This window comes from Lutra lutra, chromosome 17 (assembly GCF_902655055.1).
Source record: "Lutra lutra chromosome 17, mLutLut1.2, whole genome shotgun sequence".
Classification (NCBI taxonomy): domain Eukaryota; kingdom Metazoa; phylum Chordata; class Mammalia; order Carnivora; family Mustelidae; genus Lutra; species Lutra lutra.
This window is the reverse complement of record NC_062294.1, coordinates 43,221-61,066: the sequence shown is the minus strand read 5'-3', so window position 1 is coordinate 61,066 and position 17,846 is coordinate 43,221. Positions and strand designations below refer to the sequence as shown.

Genomic DNA, 17,846 nt, shown 5'->3' with positions numbered 1-17,846 from the left:
GTTGTGCCTTAAACCATAGGGTTTGTGTTTATGCACTAGGGTTTGTGTTTATGCACAAACGCATTAAGCCAGCAGGGGCCCAGGTGTGAGGGAGGCGTGCTGCAGAAACTGAGCACAGGCTTCGTGGGCGCTGCGTGTGGATGCGGCAGGGAGGGGCTCAGGGACTTACGGGGTGTCCATTTCCTAGAGATGCGGAGCCCAGAGTCTGTTCTCAGCAAGGGGTGGGTGAGGGTCTGGTTTTACAGGTTACTGTCTGTACTGCCTGCCTGTGTTGCGGGGTTCTGAGCTGCCCGGGCTGGGTGGGGAGGGCAGTGGCCTGGAGGAAAATGGACCCTCCAGTTTGCATCCCTGACCTCACCCCTCCTTCTCAGGGTAGCTGAGTCTGTGCAGAGAAAGCAGTGGTACCTGACCAGCCCCTGATTCTGGCTCCCTGGCCCCTGGGCTCTCTCTGTCCTCCCCTGTGCAGCACTAAGGCCGTTGAAGACATGGCCATTGAACGTTGCGTGAGAACAACAAAACGGGAGGGACTTGCGTTCTCAGCATCTCTGTGCTGGGTCATGTCCGTGCTTACTCAGCTTGGACCATCCAGCCTGAAGGCTGGAGTTACCATTCCCATTCTTCAGATGATGAAATGGGCACACAGAAATAGAGGATCTGAAGTCACATGGCTGGTGAGGGCAGAGCTGAGACTCGAACCCACTCCAGTCTGGTATGGATTCTGTATGCTGGCGATGACAATCACAAGGAGAGCGTGTGAGAGAGAGGAGGGATCCCAGACGGAGCCTGGCACACAGGTACGCATATGTACACATATGCCCATGTCTCCCCTTCATGTTCACCTCTGAGGCTGCAAAGGTGGGAGGAAACCTGGAGAGGAGTCAGCAGAAGCCAGGTGAGGAGGGTGGCAGCAGAAGGCAGGGGTCTATGAGGAGAAAACACCACACATCCCAAGAGACCAGAGAATTCCCTTCCCTGATGAGTCCGTGTCAAATCTTTGATTTCTCTCCCTGGCCCAGAAATTGGTTCTTTAGTGCTCTAACTAGATTCACTCCTGACTTACTCCTTTCCAGGGGTTGAATCTTCCTGTGGAGATGTGGACCAAAAATAGGAGTCATCTCGCCCTCCTGGAGCCTTCCGCTTTCAGTGATAAGAGGGGAACGAGGTATATGATGTGGACTTCAGATTCGCATGAACATGAAATTTATTAGAACAGGAGGGCAAAAAACCATGGGGGGATTGGTGTCGACATCTCCAGAGCACTTAAGGAAACCTTCCCCTGTTTGTATACCTCATCTGTTGTCCCGGAAAGTAGAGAATTTCTTTAATCAGTTATATGTGCTCTCATTATATTCTTAGGGTGTAAGGGCTCAGTAGGCTTCCTCTGAGCCTCCCTCAGAGCTGGGGTATGGAGTGTGTGGTGGCTACATTTTTCCTCTGGTCGTGGAGATGCAATTTATTGGTAAAGCCTCTGTGTGTGTCCTCTGGTGTGTGTTGAGACGTGACCTCCGTGTAAAGCCTCGCCCACACTCCCTGCAAACGTAGGGCTTCTCCCCTGTGTGTGTCCTCTGGTGTGTGATGAGATTTGACCTCTGTGTAAAGCCTCGCCCACATTCCCTGCAAACGTAGGGCTTCTCCCCTGTGTGTGTCCTCTGGTGTCTGATGAGATTTGACCTCTGTGTAAAGCCTCGCCCACACTCCCTGCAAACGTAGGGCTTCTCCCCTGTGTGTGTCCTCTGGTGTGTGTTGAGACCTGACCTCCGTGTAAAGCCTCGCCCACACTCCCTGCAAACGTAGGGCTTCTCCCCTGTGTGTGTCCTCTGGTGTGTGTTGAGACCTGACCTCCGTGTAAAGCCTCGCCCACACTCCCTGCAAACGTAGGGCTTCTCCCCTGTGTGTGTCCTCTGGTGTGTGTTGAGACCTGACCTCCGTGTAAAGCCTCGCCCACACTCCCTGCAAACGTAGGGCTTCTCCCCTGTGTGTGTCCTCTGGTGTGTGTTGAGACCTGACCTCCGTGTAAAGCCTCGCCCACACTCCCTGCAAACGTAGGGCTTCTCCCCTGTGTGTGTCCTCTGGTGTGTGTTGAGACCTGACCTCCGTGTAAAGCCTCGCCCACACTCCCTGCAAACGTAGGGCTTCTCCCCTGTGTGTGTCCTCTGGTGTGTAACAAGGACTGACTTATGAATGAACTCTCTCCTCAGCTCCTTGCCAACAGACAGCTTCTCCTCTTTGTGTGTTCTCTGGTGTCTGCTGAGATATGACCTATCATCGAAGCCTTGCCCACTGCCTCTATATTTGACTCTTATAATTCTTGACATTCCTACCCCCATGAATAATTTTCCTGTCTCCTCTGGATTCAGTTTCTGGCCTGTGCTGGGCTCTTCCTCCACCATTCCCTCATACCCTGTTTGTCCTTTGCATGGGGTGGGAAAGGCTCTTGAATTTCTCCTCTGCCTTATACTTTCAAGCAAAGGTTTGAAACTTTCTTTGACCTCTTGACCTTTAGCTTTGTCATTCCAGCTCTGCGGATCAGAATGTTGCTGCTGCTGGTGATTTTGTTCGCCTGGGCAGGGATCCTCTGGCTGGAAATGTTCTCTTGCAGATATTCGTGGGAGGATCTGAGAAGGGTGATTGTGTTCCAAATGTTGGCTGAGGAATTTCTGACTGGAGAAAGCCAGAGTGCAAGAAGGACAGGGATGTATCTCTGGCTTTGGTTCTGCTGAAAAAAGAAATTTTTGGTCAGGTAGATGTTGATGCAACTGGCTGTGTTGTATGCTTTGTCTCCTGGTAAGGCCACCCTGGTACTCATTTTTATTGTGTTGACAATGCAAGCTCTGTCTCCTGCCAAGGGTTCCTTCACTCTTCCATTCCGTTTTTACTCACTACATCCTCCTCAGAAATCCTAAAGCCCATACTGAGGGGCTTTTCTACGTATCACCCGGACTAGGTACCTTCAAATAGCGTCAGAGGCAGCTTCCCTCCTTATATAGATGGACAGACAGTGACCTTTCCCCACATACAAGCACCTTCTAAGTTGTATGATTCTGTGACAGCGTTTGCAGTGGTTTCATTTCTTTGAGAGACAACAACTCGCTGGGTGACTTCAATGGAATGTGTGAGTAAACACAAACCCAAGTCTCCCCATTTAAAAAGACATTTTTAACTGAGGACCAGTATGCATCTGGATCTCTACTAGAAAGTGGGATATAGATTGGACGAGACACTTGCACAGGTCTCATGGCCTAAAGGGCTCTGGCTCCTGCTGCCCCAACTACGTTATAAATTGCTTCTTTTTTAGTTTTCCGCAAATCATAATATAAAAATATACCCTTCATACTGTATTTATTTCCTTCAGTCTTAGCCCATTTCAAATACAATAGGAAGTCCTGTTTCAAAATATTTTCCCAACCAGTTACGGGGATATATATCACCCCCCAATGCCATCCATCTCCTGCCAATATGCCATCTTCTCTCACTTAGAGATGATGTAATCTTAGAGGGGATTCCCCACTGCAGTCTTTCTCCAAAATTAACCATAGGATCATCTTAAAACAGAACACACCACTTGCCAGTTGGAAACTGCACAATTGTTTCATCTCAGTCAGGAAAGCCCCCAGTGTGTCAGCGTGGACCATAGGCTCTAGGAAGTCTGTGGATCTCTCTGACCTCCATTCCTGACCTCTATGCTTCCTCTAACCGGGGGGGTTCTCAGCCACACACCACACACACCCACCTCTCTTGTGCCTCGGGGCAGCTGTCTAGGTGGACCCCCTTTGCCTGGAATCCTTTGCTCACAGGTGTTTGCACACCTCAGATGTTACCTCCTGGGAGAGCCCTTCCCTATCCAAGCTCTGTTGCACTCACCCTTCCCTCACATTGGTCCCCAGACACTTTCTGAGGACTAGCTTGATTTTCAAAGCACTAATTGTTGTGTGCTGTTATGCACACGCATACCTATGTGCACATGTTTCCCTCGTTCATTCAGTCATCAGCTGCTGATGAGCAGTGACTCTGAAAACCTTGTTCAGTCCTGGAAGCCTGTCTGGCACAGAGTAGGGATTCCCATGATAGCTACCTGAATTATGGGTGAGTACACACCAACAGACAGATATCATTTAGAAATATGGAGCAAAAAAAAAAAAAGAAAGAAAGAAATATGGAGCAAATTAAGAAGAAAGAGCTAAAAGGGCGGAAGAAACTGCCTTCGTAAGAGAGCTGGTAGGTGCCTGAAAACTTGTTTTTTGCCTCTACAATTTTTTTTATCAGTATATTCTATTATATATTTTGTGTATGAAGTATTTAAGAAATCAGAACAGAAATTAAAAATGAAAAAAAAGTTCCTAAGAGTCCCATGCCTGTGAATTCCGAATTATTTCTGAAGCATCGGAATTGCAACTGCATTGACTTTAGACAGGGTTTACTCTACTTAAGAGTTGGACTGTGGAAACTGCCAAGGAGAAATCTTCCTCCTTTTTCTGTTTTGTAGAGCAGTGGTGCCCACCTTTCCCTGCTGTGAGCTCGCTCTTCCACTTGCTTCCCCACTTGATGCCCAGCTCCTGGCCGTACTCGTCCCCGTACCAGACCAGCAGTTCGCAGCCTGGCCTGATGACCCGGCAGGTTCGGTAGAAGATCTGCCTGCGATACTGAAAGGCCACCAGATTCTGCTCCTCATCATCCCTGGCACAGTTCACGTACCTGGGAAAGAGGACCAGAGGAGGTAAGTTCCCACCACCTGAAGGCCTCCATGCTGTTATGCCGCCCACTCCCCCACTGCTCATCAGGGAATGCCCTGCTCATACTCAAGCTTCCATCAAAACAACATATGAATTCCCATCTCTAAGTTCTGCTCACTGCCCTCAGTCGGCCTAGAAGGCTCTCCCCCTTGCCTGCTTAACCATTTTTCAAATCCCAACTCCAGACTCACCGTCACTTTGATTGGTCACAAAGCCCAGTGACATCTAGTTTCTCTAAACTCTAAATTAAATTCTGTTTTATAGCATGGTGTTTGGTCATGGACTCTGCTTCTAGACCACTACGCATCATTCCATACTCAGCCCAAATCTATGTTCCTTTGAGAGGCCTTTCTCCAATCTCCCCATACCGTGTCTGAAGCATGCATCGCCCAAGTTCCCACAGAACCTTGGAGCTCTCTCTGTCTTGCACAACAACAAAGGAAAACAATATTTTATTCATAATGCATCCCCTGCTAACATGTGAGCCCCTCAAGGAAAGGGGCTGGATCATGAAGTGCAGAGGCCTGTGGCCATTCTGCAGCCCATTTTTACACAGGCTTCAGAACCAGTTCTACTAGAACTGAGGCTAGGAAGAGCTGTTGCCCTCACGCATTAAAGGTCCCTTGTTCTAGGTTATCCCTACACTGTGTGCCCTTGAAAAATAGGGAGATTATAGTTAAATATTCCTAAAGTCAATCCTCTACTGTCTATCTGCAATATGTCTTCCATAGGACATGGGTTGCATAATATGTGTAAGTAATGAACTCCACTGTGGAACACAGTAAGTGCTTATGAATGTTGAGTTGATAAATTAAAGTGTGAATCCAGTGTTCCTCATGAATCTGGGCTCCTCAGGGTTTTTTCCAGGGTTCAAATTTTATCTAGCATATTTTGAGGACATATACTATGTTCTTAACTCCTTTTTACCAAAACTGTCACTCGAAGTGAAAGAGCATTATAAGGAGAAAAATGCGGAACAGAGGATTGAGGGAGATCATTGAGGGGGCATGACAAGAAGGAAAGGAGCATGGGTTTGTGAGGGTGAATGTTTTCTCCAGAAGCCAGAACCCTGTCGGCCTTACCTCATCCAGTTGGCCCAAGAGTTATCCTTTCCATCCACGTACTCATAGCAGTTTCTTCCTTTGGTGATCTGAGTTTGAGAAAGGGAAATTAAAGACTTTTTTTGTTGTTGTTGTTGGGGAGGTAATAGAGGGATTATTTTACTCTCCTGCGGTCTGTGCTCTTCCAGCCTCCATGGGATCAGTCCCCAGTGTGACCACATGATGTGCTCCTTAGTCATCACCTACACATCTGGGTCACTTTGTCAATTCAGGGCAGGGGTCTCACAAGGGAGAGCCTGTTTGTGTCTGTATGATTATATCTCCTCTTACCCTCTGATCTTTAAGTAGGAGCTCCAGGTTCATGCAAAGTCCACTCAGTACACAGAGCTAGCCATGTTATAACCCCCATCCACGTAGATGGTGACGTCCTCCCAATCCATAGGAGGGTTGTGGGAAGCCAGAGGGTGGGGGAAGAGATGATGGTTCTCACCAACCAGGAGTATCCACTGTTGGCTGCCTCTTCATCTTCTGTGATTTGGCCCTCATAGGGGCCAAAGTGTAGCCCCAGTGGCAGATCAGATGCCTCGTTCCATACTCCAAGCCCAGCCTGAGGGATGCCTGATGGTCTGATTCTCAGCCCAGGGGGCAGAGTGAGGGCTGAGCGGTTGGGTTGTCCCTTGTCCACTGCACTGTCCTTTACAAATGTAGGGGGCCCGTGAACAGCACAGCTGTCAATGAAGAAGTTCTGACACTTCTCACAATCTGGAGGCGAGAACAACAGGGATTAGGAAAGGATTTTGCATGTTCCTGGACTTGAGCAGTTTCAGAAAGAGCCCAACACTCACATCATTTGGCCTCTGCCTTGTACTCCCAGTCACTAGAGGGAGGGGATGATTTGGGGACCCGAAGACAAGACCCAGTTACGGTAGCAGGAGAGAACAAGTTCCTTTGAGAGTGGGCCAAGATGGCCACTTACAGAGGTAGTCATCATCCTGCGGCTCGCTGACCTCCTGGTACGCAAGGCTCTTTCTTTCTCGTAGACTATACATCTTTACTTCAACATCCTTTCTCCTGAGTTCTGAGTTGGAAAAGACTATGTGAGGTTGGTGGGGTCTGGAGTGTTAGTCCCTGCTTTGTCAGAAAACATAACATCTCCTCTGATAAATTATTACCTGTCCTTCTATATACTCTGTTCTCTGCCGTTCCCAAACTATTCAGAGTGTAAGATTCCATACTGACTAGAGATGGCTAATTCAATTTTACTTTTTTCGCCATTATCAGGTTAATCTTTGTAATCTTTCCTCTTAGAAAATGGTTCATTCACATATTTCTTCATTCAGAAAATATTTGTTGAGGGCACATTACATGTCAGGCATTGAACAAGGGCCAGGGCATTCAACACCAAGAAAGTATGGTCTTTATTATCACCGAGGGATTTATTGGACACCTTGCGTGGGTCAATTATTTTATGTCAAATTAATGCTTTCAAACAATATATAAACTATACATCTTTATCTTCATTCTACAGATTAGAATTCAGGAGCTCAGAGAATTTATAAGATTTGTCCAAGGCCTCAATGCTAACTGCAGGTCTCAGGTAAGTCTAGCTTAAACCCAGGCCTAGGCAAAGTCTGTCCCACATACCTACACTGTATTCATCAACCTTTCTGGAGAACTTAGAGGGACTAAAAGTCCCCATATTATTTTTTCTTACCCAGTTTTCGTAGGGAGTGATGTCCAGAGGTACTTGCTTCTCCAGGAAGGGACACTGGTTTCTGGCCCTGCTCTGAGCCACTTGTGTTCAGCAACTTTGCTGTTTCTGATAATTCCTTCAAACTAGATTCGTTACTTAATGGCGCCCTGGGTATTCCCTTCAATGTGAGAATCACATATTAAAAGACAACATGCATTTCTTTAGTCCTTTAAGGCTTATGGTGTGTTTTCACATGCATTACTTTAGTTATTACTTCAACAACCCTTGGGAATACTTAGAGTCTGAATACTAGAGGGAAAAGAAAGGGCATATGTGGGTATCAAATGTGAGACTAGAACCCATGGCTTAAGGCTCTTTCCCCTTAAATTTCTCAAGTTTTTCCATAAAAGTGAGAGTGAGGGAGGGAGATTACTCGGGAAGACTAGTTGGAGAATCACTGTCCTCTGTGATAGTGAGATAGAAGGTGATGAGGGCTCATAGAGGAAAAGAGGAGATCTTCTATAAACTAGTGGATATTTGATGGAGGAAGAAATGGAGGCAAATGGAAGGGACAGCACACAACTAGAAAATGAGGTGACATGAGTAGAGAGACGGGGAAGAAAACAAAGGGTTGGTAGAAATGTATCTAAACACTAAAAAAAAAAAAGAAAAAAAAAAGGATGCTAAAGTTGCCATTTGCCATATCCAGGAAAGACTATTTGTGATTAGATTAGCTGGTTTCTGTCAACTTTGTTTGAATAAGGTTGTAGCACCAGCTAGCTCTCTTTAGTTTCCTGATCCATAAATTGGTATATATACTAATTCTTTTTTTTTTTTTTTTAAGATTTTATTTATTTATTTGACAGAGAGAGATCACAAGCAGGCAGAGAGGCAGGCAGAGAGAGAGGAGGAAGCAGGCTCCCTGCTGAGCAGAGAGCCCGATGCGGGGCTCGATCCCAGGACCCTGAGATCATGACCTGAGCCGAAGGCAGCGGCTTAACCCACTGAGCCACCCAGGCGCCCCTATATACTAATTCTTAATGTTATAGAAAGCAGAAAATATTATAATGATCATCAAATTGTTTGGTGAGGTATTTAATATAGTCAGAATAAGAGGTTACAATTTACCCCCTCAGTTGTGTCCATGTTCAAAATCTAAATCACAGATATTATTTTTAGCATTCCTTGAACTTTTAATTTTTTGTTTAATCTGTAAATGCAGAATTACTCATGCAGAAAACATTGAGGGGGCCCTCTGGTGCCTTAAGCTGGGCCTGGGACTTCTGAGAAGAAAGAGCTTGTCGTGTGGAGGCAGTCTACACAAATAATTCTGAACAAAATGAGAGTTGTCTAATGAGAGCTCAGAGGAAGCAGTTGTTGTTTTCTCCTACAAGTATGAGCATTTTAGATCAGTTCCAGATACCTATCTGGAGTTTCTAATGAATATTATGCAACCTATATGAAATCTTGAAGTCATTTTATTGGTTGTTTCTCAATCAGTAAACCTGAAACTACTCAGGGCTGGGAGATACTTCCTCTTATTAGAATGGGAGGCTCTCGGTGGGGGCGGGGGAGCCTATCTTCTGCATCTGGGATCCTCCAGTGTATGAATTGCTAGTATATTTGTAAGCTTCTCTTATTTAGAGGGTCTTAGCTCATCTCTCACTTTGGCATAATAGAAAAGAACTGAGGTTGAAATCATCAAATGAATGTTGCAAATTTTACAAAACTCTGAAAGTTTTTTTTTTTTTTTTTAAGATTTTATTTATTTATTTGACAGACAAGTAGACAGAGAGGCAGGCAGAGAGAGAGAGGAGGAGGAAGGCTCCCTGCTGAACAGAGAGCCTGATGTGGGGCTTGATCCCAGGACCTTGGGATTGTGACTTGAGCCGAAGGCAGAGGCTTTAACCCACTGAGCCACCCCGGTGCCCCCAAAACTCTGAAAGTTTTAATGAGCTTATAAGTGGTTTAGAGAAGGAGCTTAGGATTAGACTGCACTATCACTGGTCCTGTGATCTCAGGTATATAATCAAACATGTCTTTGTCTCAATTTGCTCATCTATAAATGGTGATATTTATAGTACCCACCTCATAGGGTTGTTGTAAGGTTTAAGTAAGTTTATTCATTTGTTTAAAGTCTGAAATGCAGTGAAAATAAAACAAGTGGTAGCTAATATCATTGCTGTTTTTATTAGCTATTAAAGTGATGAATATATTGGATATTGTGCTAAAGAGATCAGGAAAGGAACGCATCAGCTCCTACTCTTACCTGTGTTTAAATCCATGAGAAAGATTTTCTTGTCCACAGGTTTTGGGAAATACTCACCTTCTGGTGTTTACTCTGCTCCATTCTGAATGCCACCCAAGAGGGTCTGACTATAAAGTGATAAGAAATCAGTGTTCTGGTTGGTAAATGTTTCCAGACTCTAGAGGCTCTCACTAGAGACACAGAGTTCTTAACCAGGGAGTGTCGAGTATGTGGATTATCAAGGGGTGATTAGAAAATGGTTTCTGAAGTATCATCACAGCCGGTGCTGCTACTGGTGGCATGAACTAATTTACCTAAAATGTAAAAAAAATACACAAAACCTCATTTATGCTTCATCCTATGTTCATAAGTTATCTATTACACATATTAAAACATATGCCATGAACTTCTATGGCAAATATACTCAACAAACTGAGAATTGAAAGAAATTACTTCACCATAAGAAAAAAGTCTATCTCCCACATCACACTCTACAGTTAAAAACTGAAAGTTTTTTCTCTAAGATCAAGAACAAGGCAAGGATGTCCACTCTCACCACTTCTATTCAACATAGTACTGAAAGTCCTAGCCAGGGTATTGGGGAAAAAAAAAAAAAAAAGGACATGCATTTTGGAAAGAAAGAGGTAAAATTTTGTTTGTTCACAGATGACATGATCTTAAATGTGGAAAATCCTAAAGATTCCACACACACACACACACACACACACAAAACCTGTGAGGACTAACAAATGAATTCAGCAAAGCTTAAGGTTACAAAATTAACACTAAAAAATTTGTTGCATTTAGGTTGCCTGCGTGGCTCAGTCAGTTGAGTGTCTGACTCTTGGTTTTGGCTCTGGTTGTGATCTTGGAGTTGTGATCAAGCCCTATTTTGGGCTCTGTGCTCAGTACAGAGTCTCCTTAGGAGTCTCTGCCTTTCTTACGCTGAGTGAAATAAGTCAATCAGAGAAAGACAATTATCATATGATCTCCCTGATATGAGGAGGCTGAGAGGCAAAGTGAGGGGTCTGGGGGGGCAGGGAGGGAAAAAAATGAAACAAGATGGGATCGGGAGGGAGACAAACCATGAGAGACTCTTAATCTCACAAAACAAGCTGAGGCTTGGCGGGGAGCGGGTAGGGTTAGGGTGGTTGGGTTATGGACATTGCGGAAGGTATGTGTTATGGTGAGTGCTGTGAAGTGTGTAAACCTGGCGATTCACAGACCTGTACCCCTGGGGCTAATAATACATTATATGTTAATAAAAAATTAAAAATAAAAAAAAAGAGTCTCTGCCTTTCCATCTCCATCTGCCACTCCCCCCAACGTGTATGCACGCTCTCTCTCAAATAAATAAGCAAACAGAATGTTAAAGAAAATTAGTGGGGGCGGTGAGGAGACGGGGTGACTAGGTGATGGGTATTAAGGAGGGCAAGTGATGTGATGAGCATTGGGTGTTATACACAACTAATGAATCACTGAACAGTACATCAAAAACTAATGATGTACTATATATTGGCTAATTGAACTTAATAAAAAAGTTATCCGCATTTGTATGTACTAACAATGAGTAATCCAAAAAGGAAATTAAGAAAACAGTCTTATTTATAATAACACCAAAAGGAATGAAATAATTAGGAGCAAACTTAACCAAGGAGGTGTAACATTTGTACACTGAAAACTACAAAACATTACTGAAAGAATTTAAAGAAGACACAAGTAAATGGAAACACACCCCATGTTCATGTATTAGGGGTCTTAATATCATTAATATGTTTACACTACAAAGCAATATACAGATTCAATGCAATTCTTATCAAAACCCGAATGGTATTTTTTGCAAAAATAGAAAAAGTCATCCTAAAGTTAATATGAAATTTCAGAGGACCCCAAATAGCCAAAACAATCTTGAGAAAGAAGAACAAAGTTGGAGAACTCACAGTTTCTGGTTTCAAAACATATTACACGGCTACAGTAAACAAAACAGTATATTATTGGCATAACAACAGACATATAATCTACGGAACAGAATAGAAAGCCCATATAGTTGAGTAATCTTTGTAAAGGATGCCAAGACTATAGAATGGGGAAAGGACAATCTTTTCAACAAATGATGCTGAGAGAATAGAATAGTCACATGCAAAAGAATAAAGATGCCTTAACAAAGAAGAGAAAAGCTGGAGGTAACACAATTCTGGACTTCAAGTCCTATTACAAAGCTCTAGTAATTAAAACAGTATGGTACTGGCATAAACATAGACACACAGATCAATGGAACAGACAGAAAACCCAAAAGTGGATCCACAACTATATGATCAATTGATCTTCAACAAAGCCAGAAAGAATCTCTTCAGCAAATGGTGTTGGGAAAACAGGACAGCAACATGCAAAAGAATGAAACTGGGCAACTTCCTTACACCGAACACAAAAATAAATTCAGAATGGATTGAAAACCTAAATGCAAGACTTAATACCATAAGAATCCTGGAGGAGAGCACAGGCAGTAACCTCTTTGCCACTGGTCACAGATACATCTTTCTAGATATGTCTCCTGAGTCAAGGGAAGCAAGCAGAAATAAACTACTGGGACTACATTGAAATGAAAACCTTCTGCACAGTGAAGGAAGCAACCAACAAAATTAAAAGGCTGCCTACAGAATGGGAGAAGATATTTGCAAATGATGTATCTTTTTTTTTTTTTAAAGATTTTATTTATTTATTTGACAGACAGAGACCACAAGTAGGCAGAGAGGCAGGCAGAGAGATGGGGAAGCAGACTCCTCGCTGAGCAGAGAGCCCCATGAGGGGCTCGATCCCAGGACGCTGGGATCATGACCTGAGCCGAAGGCAGAGGCCTTAACCCACTGAGCCACCCAGGCGCCCCACAAATGACATATCTGATAAATGGCTACTATCCAAAATATATAAAGAATTTATAAAACTCAACACCTCCAAAATGAATAATCCAATTAAAAAATGGGCAGAAGACATGAATAGACATTTTTTTCAAAAAAGACATACAGATGGCCAACAGACATGAAAAGATGCTCACCGTCACTGATCATCAGGAAAATACAAATAAAAGCTACAGAAGATGTCATCTCACACCTGTCACAGCACAGGGTGAGGATGTGGAGAAAGGGGAACCCTCTTGCACTGTTGGTGAGAATGCAAACTAGTGCAGCTACTCCAGAAAACAGAACGGAGTTTCCTAAAAAGTTATAAATAGAACTATCCTATGATCCAGCAATTGCACTACTAGATATTACTCAAATAATAAAAAAGTACTGTTTCAAAGGGATACATGCACCCCAGTGTTTATACCATCAATATCTACAATAGCCAAACTACGGAAATAGTCCAAGTGTCCAACTGACAAATGGATAAAGAAGATGTGTTATATATACATATATACATATAAATATATCTATATCTCTATATAATATATATGAATATTAGCTATAAAAAAGAATGAAATCTTGCCATTTGCAACAACATGGATGGAACAAGAGTATTATATTATGTGACATAAGTCATTCAGAGAAGGATAATTATCACATGATTTCACTGATGTGTGGAATTTAAGAAACAAAACAAATGAGCCAAGGGAAAAAAAGAGGCAAACCAAGAAACAAATTCCAAACTATAGAGGAGAACACACTGATGGTTACCAGGGGGGAGGTGGGTGAGGGGATGAGTTAAATAGGTTATGGGGATTAAGGAGTGCACTTATTATGATAAGCACAGGTTGCATGGAAGTGTTAATTACTATATTACATACCTGAAACTGATATAACAACACTGTATGTTAACTAACTGGAATTAAAATGAAAACTTAAAAAAAATGAAGATGGGCCTTTCCATAATTATCTCAAACCCTCATCCAGAATTAAGACTCTGGATGATAAGAAAAAGAATCTGGCTCATTTTGGGGTAACAAGATTATGTGTGTGATTAAATAAACATAAACAAGGATGTATCTTTACATATGTTCGTCATATTCTCTTCTAAGACATTTAATCCAATAACTGAGTAATAGGAATCACAGAGATTAGCTCTTTGGTGGACTTACAGTCTAATTAAGGTTTCTTTAACTGCCCTTTCATTAGGTAATAATGTTTAGGAAAAACAGCCTTTTTAAAAAAAATGATGAATTTTATTTATTTATTTATTTATTTTTTTAAAAGATTTTATTTATTTATTTGACAGAGAGAGAGAGAACACAAGTAGGCAGAGAGGCAGGCAGAGAGACAGGAGGAAGCAGGCTCCCTGCTGAGCAGAGAGCCCGATGCGGGACTCGATCCCAGGACTCCGAGATCATGACCCGAGCCGAAGGCAGCGGCCTAACCCACTGAGCCACCCAGGCGCCCCCCAAAAATGATGAATTTTAAATATATAAAAAGGTGTGGAGAATCATATGTAAAACCACCACCATATCCACCACCATTCAGCCTTATCTCAACATTCTGCGACAACTGTATATCTTTATTTTTAATTTTTATCTTTATAGCTTTTAACTTCTTTTTTAAAATTCAAAAACAAAAATAAAAACAAATAGAAAAATAGGGCACCTGGGTGGCTCAATTGGTTAAGTGTTTGCCTTCAGCTCAGGTCATGACCCCAGGGTCCTGGCATTGGCCTGCTTCAGGCTCCCTGCTCAGCGGGGAGTCTGTTTCTCCCTCTCTGTCTGCTCCTCCCCCAACCTGGGCTCTCGTGCACGTGCTCTCTCTCACTCAAATAAATGGAATCTTTAAAAAAAGAGAGACAACTAGCCAAGACACAGCAGAACCACTTGCCACCCTTTCCATTTTCTCTTATAACTATTCTGAATTTGGCATTTCTTTTGTTTTTACATGTTTACCAACTATTATACACTATTAGTGCATTTACAAATGATATAATTATTGTCCACATTTAAAAACTTTATATGGGGGTGCCTGGGTGGCTCAGTGGGTTGAAGCCTCTGCCTTTGGCTCAGGTCATGATCCCAGGGTCCTGGGATCGAGCCCCACATCGGGCTCTCTGCTCAGCAGGGAGCCTGCTTCCTCCTCTCTCTCTGCCTGCCTCTCTGCCTACTTGTGATCTCTCTCTGTCAAATAAATAAAATCTTAAAAAAAAAAACTTTATATGAATACCCTCTTACTATATGATATGCTGTTTTACATCTTGGGTTTATGTTTTTAAGGAAAGAGTTTCCTTTGTTGACTCCTGAGATGCAGCTGAGCCCTGAACCTTGGGTTTTAGGAGGAAACCCGACATCTCCCTGGCCCCCTCACCTTGCTGCCTTGGCGTCCATTCTTCATCCGAATCCTCAGTGTCATCTACTTGTGGTTTGATGGCCTGCCTGCGGTGACACATGAAAGCCGGTCGAGGGGCTCTGAGACCTGGAAAGAAGCAGACTTCTGGTCCTCAGAGGGAAGAGCTAGAAGGAGGAACCAAGCACAGTGGCAGTGGACAGTACCACCCAGTCAGGGCGACTCAACTGGTGGAGTTGAGGGGAGGGCAAGGGGTGAGTTCTGCATTGCCAGCGAGAGCCCTACACTGATAGGGAAGAACACAATTTCGCTCCAGATTTGTCTTCACACGGAAGGGAACTAGGAGCAGACGGAGCCACTCCAGAGGCCAACGACGACAGGGCTGCAGGCCTGGCTCATGTTTCCCCGGCTCATCAGCACCCAGCACTTCCGATTACCTATAGTTATCAGGGCTTCGTAGTTCCTTTTCACATTCCTGTATCGGATTTTCTCCCAGTCTCCCATCTCTGTCCATTCTTCCTTGGAGAAGTACACGGAAATGTCTTTGAAAGCATCTTTGGCCTAGGGAAAGGAGAGATTCCATCAGTGGCTTACTAACCCCAGTTGGGACTTCGAGCTGGGCCTCCCCCCACCTTAAATGTAGTGCATTCCCCGATTCCTCGGAGTGCTCCTGTGAAGCGGGGTGAAGAGCTTCTCTCCCTCCTGAGGGTGTCCTGGTGAACCGAACAAGCGCTGAGCATTTCCCTAGCTGTCTTCTGACAAAGAGCCATTGCTGATGGTTCTGTCCTGTGTCCCCTCCCCCATCCTGTAAAGGAGCAAGCTCCTCCACCCTGTGTCCATGCACGGAGAGGCTCCCCCGCCGGTCGAGGCCAGGAGTCTGTGGTGCTCCAGGGAGCAGCTCCTTGTCACCACCCCCTCCTCAACCTTCCTACAGACTGTGCCTGGAGCCCAGCTTCTCCCACACCTCTCACCGTGGGCTTCCACCCTGTTCTCCCCGAGTCTCTCTCAGGGGTCTCCTCTGGGGTCCTGTTGAGGCTCCTGGTGCTGGGACCTCCAGGCAGGCCCTGCTCAGACTCTGAGGCCGTCAGTGGCTGCATGAGTCTCTCTGTCCCAAGGCCAAAGCGCCTGTGGAAGAAGAAGGTGCTGAGAGTGGGTGACAGCCCAGACCACTGCCCAGAGCCGTTTCTGTCTTCCCCATTTGGGCGGGGGGTCTAGAACAAGAACATGTGGGGGCCCCAGAGAGGATTAGAAGATGCAGGCGAGGTCTGGGGTCTTGGTGGCAGGGAGGAGTCTCTCCTGGCCTTGACAGACATCCTAATGAGAGTTAGGTTTTGTTTCTTTTATTCCCTGTAGCTCGGCCTCTGAGGGAGGGAAGCTGGAGGGATGTGGCTGCCAGCGTTTGCTGGGAGTCCTGAGGTGCAAGGCCGGAAGAGCACGGAGGAGGCCTGGGGGTCCCTGAAGGCTGGGGCTGCTGACAGATGCCCACAGCTCTGCTCCAGGGAGAGGACGTGAGTACTTCCCAAAGGAGGGTTTCTCGGGATGTCCCACTGGGGATTCTGGAAAAATGTGGTGTGAGCAGTCTGGATCTCCAAGGGACAGAGAGATCTCGGGGTGAAGGGATTTGGTCTCACTCGGGGGAGGGGTTGGGGTCTCTCATGTCAAGGGTATCTGGGGCACCCGGCAGAGGACATCTGGGGTTCCTCAGGCTGACGGTGTTGGCAGTCTCTCAGGACAAGATTTGGGGTCTTTCAGGCTGGAGAGATTGAGAACGCTCAGGCTGAGAGAATGTGGGATCTTGGAGACTGAAGAGATTAGAGGTCTCGCGTTCTAAGATCCGTAGTCTCTCGTGAACCGGCTTTAGGTTTTCTGACGTGGAGGTTCCTTGGGGTCTGTGGAGCCGGAGGGATTTACGAGCTTGCAGGCTGATGGTCCTCAGGGTCTCTGAGGCTGGGGGGATGTGCTCTCTGTGGGCGTACATTTCGGGTGTCTCGGGCTGAGGGTTTTGGGGGTGCCTCAGGCCGAGGGTGATTTGTGTTACTCAGGGGGATTTGGGCCTCTAAGTATTAGGGATTTAGTGTTTCTCTGGGTGAAGGATTTGAGGTTTCTGCAGCTGAGATGCTTGGAGGTTGGGGGGTCTCCCGCCGAGCTGTGAGGACCCTCCAAGGCAGAGGAATTGGGTTCCCTTGAGGCGGCGAGATTTGGTGTCCCTGCGGCTGAGGGGAGTTGGAGCCAGACAGGGTGAGGGGTCCCAGGGTCTCCCGGGTGAGGTTTGAAGGTTTCAGAGTCGGGGTTTAGAAGAGTTTCACAGGGCACTGCAGGGGCGTCCGTGTTCCCGTCAGTCTCCCTGGAGGCCCTCACCGCCCACCCTGGTCTGGCGCCCTCGCAGAGCCCCGCGCGCTTCCAGCCTTGTGAGAAGTGAGATGCGTGGTCGGCGCGATACCGGCTTGTACTGCCATGTCAGGCAGAAGCCACCAATCAGCGCTGCAAGCAAAGTAGCCCTTCCAATCGGCGTGCAGGAGGGGCCTGAGGGGGCGGAGCGTAGGGCCAGCTGCGTGTGTCAGTCACCGGCAGAACCCCACCCCCGTAGACGGTCCCGCCCCACCCCGCGGGGATTGGCTGCTCGGAGTCCAGTACGTGTCTGTCAAGAAACAGCAGCGCGCAGGCGCAGTATGGCAGTTTTCCTTGACTGTTCGGTACCCAGACGCTGGTGAAGGCCGGGCAGGGCAGGAGACGGAGCAGAGTGCCCTGCAGCCCAGGCTGAGCCTAGCGCGTTGAGCTGACCGCAGGTCTTTAGGGTGGACCTGACATAAAGATTCTCTGCTCGACCAGACTTTCCAGCCCTGGAAGGGTCTCCCAGGC

General features: G+C 45.7%; 1 protein-coding gene across 1 annotated transcript; it reads right to left on the bottom strand.

Moving 5' to 3' along the window:
• Positions 1-2,371: 2,371 nt before the first annotated feature.
• On the bottom strand, positions 2,372-16,965 carry PRDM7 (PR/SET domain 7). The gene is made up of 11 exons (XM_047711703.1): positions 16,859-16,965; positions 15,959-16,112; positions 15,425-15,548; positions 15,009-15,116; positions 9,811-9,860; positions 7,506-7,662; positions 6,768-6,869; positions 6,282-6,553; positions 5,813-5,880; positions 4,499-4,692; positions 2,372-2,781 (listed from the first exon to the last, which is right to left on the bottom strand). Exons 1-11 carry the CDS (start codon positions 16,963-16,965, stop codon positions 2,453-2,455), a joined length of 1,665 nt encoding a protein of 554 aa, XP_047567659.1. The 3' UTR covers positions 2,372-2,452.
• Between the last annotated feature and the right edge of the window lie 881 nt (positions 16,966-17,846).

Excerpts from the sequence above, each read along its gene's own strand:
- PRDM7 (XM_047711703.1), bottom strand. The coding sequence starts at position 16,965 with ATGTACGCCCACAGAGAGCACATCCCCCCAGCCTCAGAGACCCTGAGG. Across the intron at positions 15,549-15,958 it reads GAACAGGGTGGAAGCCCACG|GCCAAAGATGCTTTCAAAGA; the intron begins GTGAGAGGTGTG and ends TCCTTTCCCTAG. Across the intron at positions 4,693-5,812 it reads TCTTGGGCCAACTGGATGAG|GTACGTGAACTGTGCCAGGG; the intron begins GTAAGGCCGACA and ends CCTCTTTCCCAG.